The 11,643-nt window shown below is 36.2% G+C and overlaps 1 protein-coding gene across 1 annotated transcript; it reads left to right on the forward strand.

The window, feature by feature from the left end:
* Window positions 1–112: 112 nt before the first annotated feature.
* Window positions 113–11,028, forward strand: LOC114526766. The gene is made up of 2 exons (XM_028548294.1): window positions 113–351; window positions 9,820–11,028. The coding sequence occupies exon 2, from the start codon at window positions 9,973–9,975 to the stop codon at window positions 10,612–10,614; it is 642 nt and encodes a 213-aa protein (XP_028404095.1). The 5' UTR covers window positions 113–351; window positions 9,820–9,972; the 3' UTR covers window positions 10,615–11,028.
* The last annotated feature ends 615 nt before the right edge of the window (window positions 11,029–11,643 follow it).

The following is an 11,643-nucleotide window of genomic DNA, read 5'->3' on the forward strand; positions in this document are numbered from 1 at the left end:
TTTCCATATGTTTCCCAGAAAGTTTTTTTTTAATTAAATTATGGTTTCCAAATAGAAAAAGCTCTGCAGTCTGCGTGACTCATAGTATGCATAGTTTTCTATAAGAAGTGGCAGGAACGCAGTAAGATATATTAATCGGCTTATACTCAGCAATGATGATACAAGTACTTAAAAATATTGAATACTATAACGGTAGTTAACAAAAAACTGTAATCTTTGTTTCCTGACTATACAAATAATTCTTTCACATTTTCTTTAGAAATTATACAGAACAAGCGGATTTGAACACTAGACTGCAGTAGATATCAAATCTCATCAAAGCCGACAAAGGATGAGAAAATGAGAAAAATGGTATGTTTTAGAACCTTCGAGACATAGAGACCTTTGTCGACTCTCCGTACTCTCTTCACTAATAGGTTCAAATAGCGACTAAAAATCAACTAGCTATTTCCGGTGATTATTCTATACAGCTCTGAAATGCGAGTTTAAGCATTATATAATCTGTTTCTCCCAGGAACTATTAGAACGTTATTACTATGCCCGAATATGGGAAATTGCACACAAACGAAAGGCGTAAAATATACTTAATATTCTAAAAATTTATATATTATATAACAATTTGAGTGATTTCCGTTTTCAATATCCTTTCACACCTTTTCTAATGGCAGTCATATTCACCTACCTGCAATTACAGCAAATTCTCGCACCAATAGTTTAGTAAATTTTAACTTCTGGAAACATTTTAAAGCAACTAAATAGTTTTTCATATAGCCTATAATATGGTTTTTAAGTCCTATATATCCGACTTACAAGTCTTTAACAAGTTGTACACGTCCTAAGTATGATATATTGTAGATAATAGAAGTAAGCTAATCGCCTGATGCTTTCATTTTTGTCCGCATTCTATAAATAAAACGAATCAGGAATTTAAAAACTACTGCACATACCGGCGGCATTATCTTCATCAAATATGGTGAGATCCAATCCCTGTGGGTGACACATACCGAAAGTTTCAACTCTTCCTACTCTTTCGAAAACAGTTCCTTTACAGACCTTTTAATTAGACGGTGACTATATACCGTCGTTGAATTAATGGTAATAATTTCCGATCTATGATGTCGTTGCTATGAACGACAATGCATAGGTAGATGTTTCCCACACGCTGAGACACGAACGCCTGGGAAGCATCCGAGTCAGTGTACTGAGTTATTACTTATGTGGGTGTATCGCATGCGTTGTGTTTTATACTCCATCTAAATATAGTCTTTAATGCCATTGGTTGATGTGACGTATAAAAATGTCAAGCTTCGTAAGTCATGTGATCTCTATCCAATCTGTATAGGCTGATCATGACTGCAGTGCGGTGATTGCATGTGGTATTTTGAAGAAACGATAAATCACAGGATAAATGAAGAAACGATAAATTTCTGTCCCAACGAAGATCTGCATCAGTTTCTGCATGTTTCCTATTTGTCCGAACACTGAAATTTCAAATGCAACTTCAAACAACTATAAGCTTTATTCCCTGCTGCAGCTACGCGTCTGATCAACGTTAGAATGACTTAAAAAAGGCAAAATAATAAAAAGATTAAGTCATTCAGTCAAATTCAGTAGCTATTATATATGAACGACCTATACGTATAGAGCGCTATTGGACCGTGTTGGTGGTGCACGAGTACTAGTATGAGCTGGAATACGTCTGAAAATTAAAGTCTTTATCTAAGTGTCTTGTTATTTTACAGGCAATTATCTGTTTTGAGGTCATAAGCGACGTTTTACGACAAACTTTCCAAACTTTCATGTGTTCATGCATTCAGTTTACGGCAATTGGCAGTATCTGATTGAGATAGGATCGCGTGTGCATGTACCCAGTCACGATGTGTTGCAAATGAGACGATTATAGTGTGTCACTCTGTATGTCTACGGCAGTCAATGAATATTCCTTCACCCGGCGTAAGAGGGCGAACGTTTACAAAAATAAATTTTGACATGGGTATAGGACGGAGACGATTATTTGAGTTTGTCTTTGTGTTCAGAGCAGATGCAAATTCGTGATAAATTAAACTTCCTCTTCCTCTATGGCTTTGTGTAAATTGAGAATAAAAAAGTACGTATATAAAAAAAGACAATAATCAATATACTTTCAACACGCTCGTAAAATATTACATTAACGATAGAGTCTAGCTGTTGAGCAATATATCTTTTGCGAACGCTATGGCTATGAGAAGAATTAATGTCGTTGAGCAAGAAATTGACGCACAAAAACACTAAGAAGTTGAATTACTTTTTTCATACACTCTGTAAAACGATTAGTTGTATCTATACAATTGTTCTCCTCGACCTCATGAATGAAAACTAGCTACTGCATGCATGCTGATTAAATTGCATGTGTTGTTATTCTTTACAACATTGACACCTTAGTAAGTATTCAGTGTAATAAAAGACGAACTAAAAGAAACAATAATGCCATATATCTGTGCTTACAAAGCAAAGGTATATGCTACTGTCCATGGTATAAAGTATATATATAATATAGGAAGAATTAACAGACACAATGGCGATTCCTCGCTGTATGAATTATGTTAGACAGCGCGCTGGTATCAAGTTACAGTTACATGCATAAAGATATTGTATAACTGAAAGACTCTTTCTTATGACTAAAGTACGTGCATTCCCTTGTGTTATTATTCAAGGAATAATATTTTAGGCATGTTGATCTGACGTCTTTGCATGTCTCTTTGAATGGAAACTTATAACTATTAAGAAGACAGAAATTCGTGACACAAGATGAAGTTTGTGGTAAACTAGTATTTGGTAACCAGGAGAGTCATTAGAGGTCATAAAGAATTCCGAGGGTTTAGAAATGCTTCGTGCATACACAGGAAGACGAAAGTCTTAAACCGGATATTATATTACCCACCCAACAATTCCGTAGCGACCACAAATCATCGCATGAATTTAGTTCATAACATAAACAATTCGGGGAAAACTTTACATCTAAACTCTGAAACTAAAAGCCACACGCACATCTCTATTTAAATTATCGTTTATTACCAGGATTAAATTTATATTACAATTATAAATATGAATTTCCAGCAAATTGTCTAGAGCTGATATATTATATTCCGTATTTACATATTTACAACATTTCTTCTATTTCATTTTTCATTTCATTTCATTTTATGCCAAAAATGACTTAGCATTCGCGTTTAAGTCCGCTGTGCATGTTCAATATTGAAGTGTAAATTTATGCATGATGTTATACTAAAATGTAACATGACATGGCATTGTTCTAAATACAAAACGAACATGTTCTGAGCGATAGATACTCTTGCGATGTCCACGTAAAAGATTCAATCACGACCTGACATCCGCTGCAGCTTCGACCTGTTTTAGTGCTATGGCTTTGATGCTGTTGCATGGGTATTTCGTGGTCAGACCCCATGCATGCATATAGACTGATTAAATATTAGGCGCACTTAGATCAACATTAAGTCATAGCGAGTTCTGATAATGTTCTCACACTGAAATGAGGTTAGCTTTCCCATGGCTCATTCTACGACTCGGCTCCTCGTTGTCCTCGTATTCTTCAATTGTTGGTAGGAAACTGTAACAGCGTGCCGTCTTGTTTAATTTCACGTCGGGACATTTAAACAAATCTAACCAACTGTCTCTCTCCTCTTTTGAATTAGCTTCAAATGTCAAATATGATGGCCCCTTCCCAATTCGCTCTTTCTTCGAACAAAACGTGAAAGCTTTTTCGTCTAAGGCTTGTACTTCACAGTCACCCAGTGCAAGGTATGCAGCATTTTTCCCAGCCAGTACCTTCGCTCTGCCGTCGCGAGTGAAAACAGCAAACGGGCTCGGAGTGTTACGATACACTGTCACTGTAAGTCGTTGCAGTCTTCCAACTCGCTCGTCGCTTCTAAGATACAATGTTCCAGTCTTTCCTTGGCTCATTTCTGTGTCAGTGTTCATAAAATTATGTTTCATTCTTAGCTTCTTATGATACGATTTTTCTCTAGTCTCTTACTTTCAGCCTTTCAACTCTCTCAATCACAACTAAGCACAACTGATCAGTGTGATGACGAGAGTGACCTTTTATGCTAACGTATATTGTTTGGTTTACCAGAGGAAGTCAAACGCTCTTTAAAAAACAATCAACAATGAGTCTAGCAGCCAATCAAATGCCTGAGCTAAACCATTGATCGGGACCTGTAATGTTTTTGCATGATAACACCCACTATTGACGTCACGCAAATTGTCTATTATGGCTCAAGCCAGTCTGGTCTGAGACAAAGAAATTGATCGTTTTAGATGTCTGCGTTCAAAAACATTCAGCTTTAGATTAAGTAAATAATTGTCCCAATAAATTTGTGGAATCATGGTGAAGCTCAGTCGTGTCGTGGCATTATTCGAGCCGACTTTTGTGGTTAATAAAACATGATGCATGTTGTTTCGTTATGATTTGACACTCAATATCCGGTTAGTGAATCTCGCCCTCAAATATGAGCTCAATTTACACCGCGTTTCGATACTTTGCGGTTTCATACCTGACCTGCCTTCCCGCCAAACGAGATGATAGATTTTCAGAATTAAATCCAAAATCTCTGATGTATAATATGCGCAAACTGTTGGCAAACACATTAACAAAACGAAAATCGCAATTCTAAATATTGGCTATAAAGAACGACTAAACAAGAGTCATGGATACAGGAATTGATAACACGGTCCCCATTGAATATACCACTCTAGCCTACGTATAGATAGCTAGATGTATGATACCAAGTAAGAGAATGACACGTGGGTGTATGGAAAATTCGAGATTTATTTGAACGCATTCTACGAATGATAATTATCGAAAGAAAATCATAACTATAGTGACTAGTATTTACAAGAATCACGTATTGATAATTTCATTCTCACGTATGTGAGATTACAAAACTATGTCCTTTTTACTTGCTACTCCAAAGTGTTTTAAAAACCACATCACATTAGTTTCATTGGTTTTCCCCTTATATAGATAATGCCAAAATAATGGTCATTGTTTACAAAGAACCTAGCTTGCCGAGTTGCCGGGTATATAGCCAACGTCACAGGAAATTTATGACCTCTAACATATGGTACGTTTGCCCACAGCAACATGTCGTCATTTTAGATGTAAACGTTATGATATTGAAGTACACCCGGTATCTCCAGCATGACGACATGATGGGGTCATAAACTCATTCAAAACGTATCCTATACACCTTTAAAAAACTTTTTCAATGATTGATAGAACTCACCTGAAACCAATCTGTCACAACCGGCGAATAATGGTGTAGGAGCAATGTCAAAAATGATATCAGTATAAATGTACATGTATAGCTATGTCAGTTTTTCAGCCGCTTACGAACGACACGCTTTCGTACAAATTCGTACAAATTTCGTTTAAATACCGCAAAAACACATGCAGGTATGAGTTGAAATATCTTGTGAAAATTGAATTCTTTTCATAAGTCATAACTGCTGATTGAGTATTGAATATCAATGAAATGCGGATGGTACACAAACTACTTCTTTTTGAAGTTCGACGAATGATGAAAATTGGGTTCAGTGTGACTTCACAGTGGATGTGACTAAATTGGTAGACCAAGTGCGTATTTGCAAGGTTTTCATGGTTTTAAAATTTAAATATTTTTACAACCGTATAATAATATACTTTTAAAATTGCAAATGACTGTCATGGTTCTGTCACCCCTATTAGCTGGAGCTAACACGACTCGAGTGCGATTCTTCTTGCGGGAATTACCTTGAATGACAAAAACGGCAGGGAGAATAGTGGCCAAGAAATAAAAAAAAAACATTGAAAAAGCCTAGTAATTGCCTGTTCAGTATGAAACGTCACGTACGAAACTTCAATTATCCTAAAATAAGCATAGTCGAGATAAATCACGACTGCTGTGACCTGTTATTTATAAAATGTGTTGAAGCATATTTATATAGTGAAGCTATATAGCAGACGTGAAAATTACCCAGGAAACCCCGACGTGAGACGTATTATACAAGCAAATTACCCGAAGGCCGAAGCATGCTGCATGCATGTTTTTATCAATCATTACATGCAATTAACAAATCAATCAAGTAAAATGCATTGCCATTGCCGTTTCATGAATTGACGAACTAAATTCCATATATACGTTAAAAGTCAAGTGGATCCCGAAAAGATCGTATGCCCATACTGCATACACACGTACATACTGCATATACATGCACATACATACGCGTTCTTATTTTATCTTATTTTATCTATCTTATTTTATCTTTCTTATTTTTAAGTACTTTGTGCCGAAATTCTTTGGGTCAGTCAGTGCTTAGAAAAACACCAGCGCAAGTAAATGTTTCCATCGCCATTGTATCATGCAGTCTAAATTACCTATGCATGCAGAACGTTGATATGATTGATGTCTTGGCTAACATGTATTCGTAATTTATTTATTACTGATGTGGTTTGAAATAGGTTAAGTAACTCGTTCGTAACTTGTTTTACTGGAGATGATATTATACGTGCAACTATTTTTGAAACATTCATTCTTGAGTTGGAGCATGTTTGGAATGGTGTAAGGAATGCAAACGGAGCAAAATTAAAATATTTTTATAGCTACTTCATGCATTAATGAGCTGAATGACCGTCTCGCGATAGCATCATAACATTTAAATGTTTTTCTCATAATTCATCTTATTACATATATATATATACGTGCATGCGGAGGCGACAGTAAATGCAGTGGGTTGATGAAAAGTGTAATAAAAACATTGAATAGTTTGTAGCCGACAAATGCCATTTATAATTTGACTGATATACCTGCATGTAAAGTGCTGACACAAAACAACAAAACAGATCTATAGCGAGCCGGCAACAAAAATGAAACGCATTGCCACGCTACATAGTTTTCTCTGACTCTGTATACTAAGATTTTTCTTCATAAAACATATATATATGGCAAATTTGGTTTAAATGATGAATATTTTGAGGAAGCGGTTGGAGAATATTGGCGTTTGTCCCTTATTATTCAGATGGAGGGCCGTAGCGATGAGGGGTATTGGGGATAGCTACCCCCCCCCCAACCAGTTTTGTGGAATTGACATATTCGGAAAAACCGTTTTATCGACCCTTTTTGTAAACATGCCTTTATAGACCAAGCCTTATACTTATAGCACCTTGTTATTCTTCATATTAATTATGCGAAAAGAATTATTCGAAAAATTCTGTTTTCTTTCGGAAATTTTTGGTCTTTACAACCACCCCAACCCCCCCCCCCCCAAACTTTTTGGGATGGATCGTGTTGTATAACTTTCTCCCGGAGGATTCCAAGTTATATGGGGCCCTTTCGGTGTTTTGTTATATACCAGTGCTCTTGGTATTTTCTACAAAACTTTTCTAGGATTTTGGGGAACAAAAGTGATGAATATTTAAATATTCAAATGCTCTGGCAACCCGGTTCAATGAACAAGCCAACGTGAGGGGAAAAATATGAAAAATAGCAATATCCGTCCTAATCCAGGACTGAAGTATCTTGACATCTCTATTAGAATTCATCAATGTGAGAATGAATTTCATATAGCGTGATGGAAAGCAATTTTAAGTAAGAACGTGATTTACAGAGGCATATATATGCAATATCTGGTATTTAATTACAGTAATTAGTATTGACAGCGTGCACGTTCACATTCAAAGTGATCACGTTTTTATTGTGAATAGATTATCGTTGTGCAAACAACTGAATACACATATTATTGGTTCACCTTTTATGGACTTGCCAATTTAACCTGTCACGAATCGTCTTCAGAGTCTTTTGAAGGTCAGGTCGGCGTGAGAAAAGATAAGGTCAATTGAAAACTTAAACTCTGGGAAGCCCAGCTTAATTAAGTGATAACTTTATGTCTTATGACATATTTGTTCTTGCACGCACGTCTCGTCGCTTTTGAGACAATATATACCAATTGCGTTTGTCGTTTGACGTACTACAACAATGACAAGTAGCACCACATAGTTCATACATGATACTTGAAGTACTAATTGATACTCTAATTACTCTTGAATTCTATTTACTGTGGAGTAATTCTTAATTATCTATTCATGTGTTCATCGAATTAAAAGTAGAGAGTATGTGCTACACTGGTGCCACATAAAGTTAAGGAAAGATGTAGACCCAAAACGAGAAGGGTTGTACTAACAAGTAACACCTATAATATTCAAAGAAAACTGTTGTTGAATGGACCTCTAAGGTCAAATAAACAATTTAACCCCTGTAGCGTTTAGCTTGCGTCATCGATAGTGATTCAATCACCATGCATGCATGACAAAAAGTTTAGACTGTGACATAGTGTGTTCATGATTGGCCAACTGACCGCATTGACCAATCAGAAAACTACGTCATTACGTAGACTCTATACATAGCAGCAAACCTTTTTATCTGCAATATATTGCTAGTAATGTGTGCTAGTTGTACTGTCCTTTGCGAAATAATATATGCACGAAAAACATGCATCCGTTGAGACACACAGCCAATATAATTTAGACTATTTTTAGCCGTTTTAGTTCGCAATTCCGTTATCCTTTTGTATAATGAGTGGCAATACGAAAGCAAGCCCAGCGGACGTCATTAGATATTAAGATTGCGTAAGGCTCCTCAATGACCGTGAACTTTTAAAGATCTGTTCATCTCATTTCAATTTGAAAAAACGTTATAAATTGTGAGGTTTAGCACGTCTGTGTTTAATTGAAAATTCAGTTACACTTTCTTGTGAGTGACTCGCTGATGCAGGGACTTAACATTTTCATCCATTAACTGAAAAGACAGTACGTCATTTCCAACTTCCCCTGGATGAATTTCGTATACACGCAGGTGTCTATATATAATAGAATACAAAAAGTATTTAGATTCGTGAAATATATTTTTCCGTTGACGTCACTTTTCTGACAATCTATTGATAATCTCGGCATGGCAGCTTGTTTTCGTGAAAAGTATATATACGGAGAGGTTTATTAATGTTTTTAGTTATTGAACTGTTACTGAATAATTTGAACTATTAACGTCTTTAAATTTGGTCATGCTCAGTGTATTTTCCTCACCAAATTAAATTTTATTTTTTGAGCGATCGATCTCTAATAATTTTACAACTGTGAAACTTGTTCTCGGGATCGGGTGTCAGAGACAAAAACAAAATGAATGATATCAATCTGAAAAACAATTTTTAACCATGCATTTATAAATAAAAACGTCGTTACACAATCTAAAGCCTCAATATTTGGAAAAAACTCAGTCGCTCTAAAATACTCAATTTCTGCGATGCACGATGATGTTTTTCATTTTCCTGATGATGCAATTTTTAGGCTCAATCTCTACTAAAAAAAAGTTCAATGACCACTCTTAAGTTTAAATTTACTCTCATCACGTAACAAATTTTCATGTTTTTTGAACATGTCATTTTGTATGCTGTTGACATTTCTCTTTATGCAGAGACGAATACAATGAAATAAACTCTCTCTTTCGTTGTTATTTTGCATTGGGCTCAGTATTTTAATTGCGCAGTAATTATGTCAGGCAGCTGGTTTTAATTGCAGCTAGGCTTAAAATTAAATTGGATAATGATGCACTGTGTAATTCTAACTCACATAAGTCTGTTGTCTCTAATGGAGCAAGAACTGAACTGGGTTATTTATCTAATATTCAACAAATATACACGCAGACTTTATCAAGTTGTCAAGTTTATACACACGTAGCTATGTGGAGAAATTTCTTTGTTTATTAATTATATTTATTTTACTTGAACCAGTCATGTTGCTACAGCAGGTGGAACACCAAATCTACTATAGAATTAATGATGCGACATCGTAACCCTTGGTAACAGTCGATATATCAGACTTAAAAGATCCTCGTTACATTACTTCAAAGAAATGTTGGCAAACATCTTCTGAAGTTAGTAAACATGGTGAAACGAATGTTTGAGAAGCCGCGGCGACCTGACTTACTGATGGGAACACAAGAATTTCCTTCTGCTACAGTAATTCCTCCAATTTCGAATATAGATTGTCTGACTGACAAGCAGGGAAAAGAACCAACTCCTCCTCGTAAAGCTAAAACATTTCCAGGAGTGACTTCACGCAATCCTCTGAGACCATTCTCTGGAGAAATGCCAAGGAAACCATACAAGTTTACTACCCTTCCACCCATCTCACAAATTGATTTCCTTTCCGGTGCAAGTGCGTCTGTCAGTGGCAAAGACGACTACAAGAACGATAAAATTCCCATATCAAATGTACCTTGTCTTAACCGTGGTGAAGCTGATCTTAAATACGAAGATTTTAACGATATTTTGCCTTCTGGTAGGGTGGCAAAGAAATGCCACGGAATTAAACCTGCAGACACTGAGTACATCAAGTTGTGTAAAATGAATGGCAGAAAAAATCTGTTGAAGGAACAGGAGATTTTGAACAAAGCTATTGGCCAAACAAACCTGGAATATATGTCTACAAACAAACGTACTATTCTGCGCTCTCCTGACGAGGAGTGGATCCCTTCAGACTGGGTGAAATTTAAAGTCTACGGACTGAAGGGGCAACTCCGTTAAATCATTAACACGCCATGACGAAATCAAAGAGGGAATGAAAACATCATTATCCTGATTCATGCATGTTACGATTTGACACTGTGAAAATCTGAGGGTAGTCGTTCACCATGCAATTGCGAGTAAGGCAAAACTGATTCGTGCTTGTAATGTAGCGAGTGCCGTGGTATACGAAAGATCAGAATACATGAACTGTAATCAGATAAAGGAAAATTTTTGAGCAGACAAAAAAGCGATAGCAATGATAAACTCGGCCTAGAACAAAAATTCAATAGACGAAAAGTCAGCTATAGTCCGGGAAAAGAAATTATATTAAAGTGCACTTTCGTTGTGTGTCGATTTGTTACTATTATTGTTTGCAATTGTAATACTAATACAAATGTCGATCAATAAATGATGAATTAACGCCGGATCTATTTCCACACAAGCACGTCCCTTTTGGCTTTTTCTTCCTTTTTTACTCCGTTTCTATTGCAACCTGGTTTACCAATTTTCATGGTAGGTGGGAGTAACCCTTAGCCTGATATTTCATGCTATCTTTCTTCCACTGGTATAATTTTTGTTCACTGTACTATTTTTGGTAGGATATTAAGTGAATCAGAAGCAACTGTAACGATCATGAGTAACCAGTACAGGCATGTACCAAGGGCGTGAATACTGTTTACCAAATAATCTGATCACACTTAATATTGCGAAAATACTGACATGATATCGTCTAACGACGGAAATGCCATACAAAGGTTTTAAAAAGTATCCATCAATAATCAGTTCATTATTACCACACGCATATCATTCACTCTGTCCGGCCTGTCGCCCTAATTTAAATAAATTTCTTATGTCTTTGATGAACATGGCCTTTTATGAAAAATGGGCTTTTTAAATTTTTCGATTTGCATTAAAAGCGAAGCGGCCAGATCGGTTTGTATGAAAACTAACCACTCCAGCTCCGTTTTCGCGAACCCGGAGCCACGAACCCGGAGCTGAATATCATTGGCTCTTACACCATGTCATTGGCTCTTACACCAAGTTGCC

This window comes from Dendronephthya gigantea, unplaced genomic scaffold (genome assembly GCF_004324835.1).
Source record: "Dendronephthya gigantea isolate DGI-Jeju-01 unplaced genomic scaffold, DenGig_1.0 000001F, whole genome shotgun sequence".
NCBI classification, from domain to species: Eukaryota; Metazoa; Cnidaria; class Anthozoa; order Malacalcyonacea; family Nephtheidae; genus Dendronephthya; species Dendronephthya gigantea.

Coding starts and splice junctions, on each gene's coding strand:
- LOC114526766 (XM_028548294.1), top strand. CDS start 9,973: ATGGTGAAACGAATGTTTGAGAAGCCGCGGCGACCTGACTTACTGATG.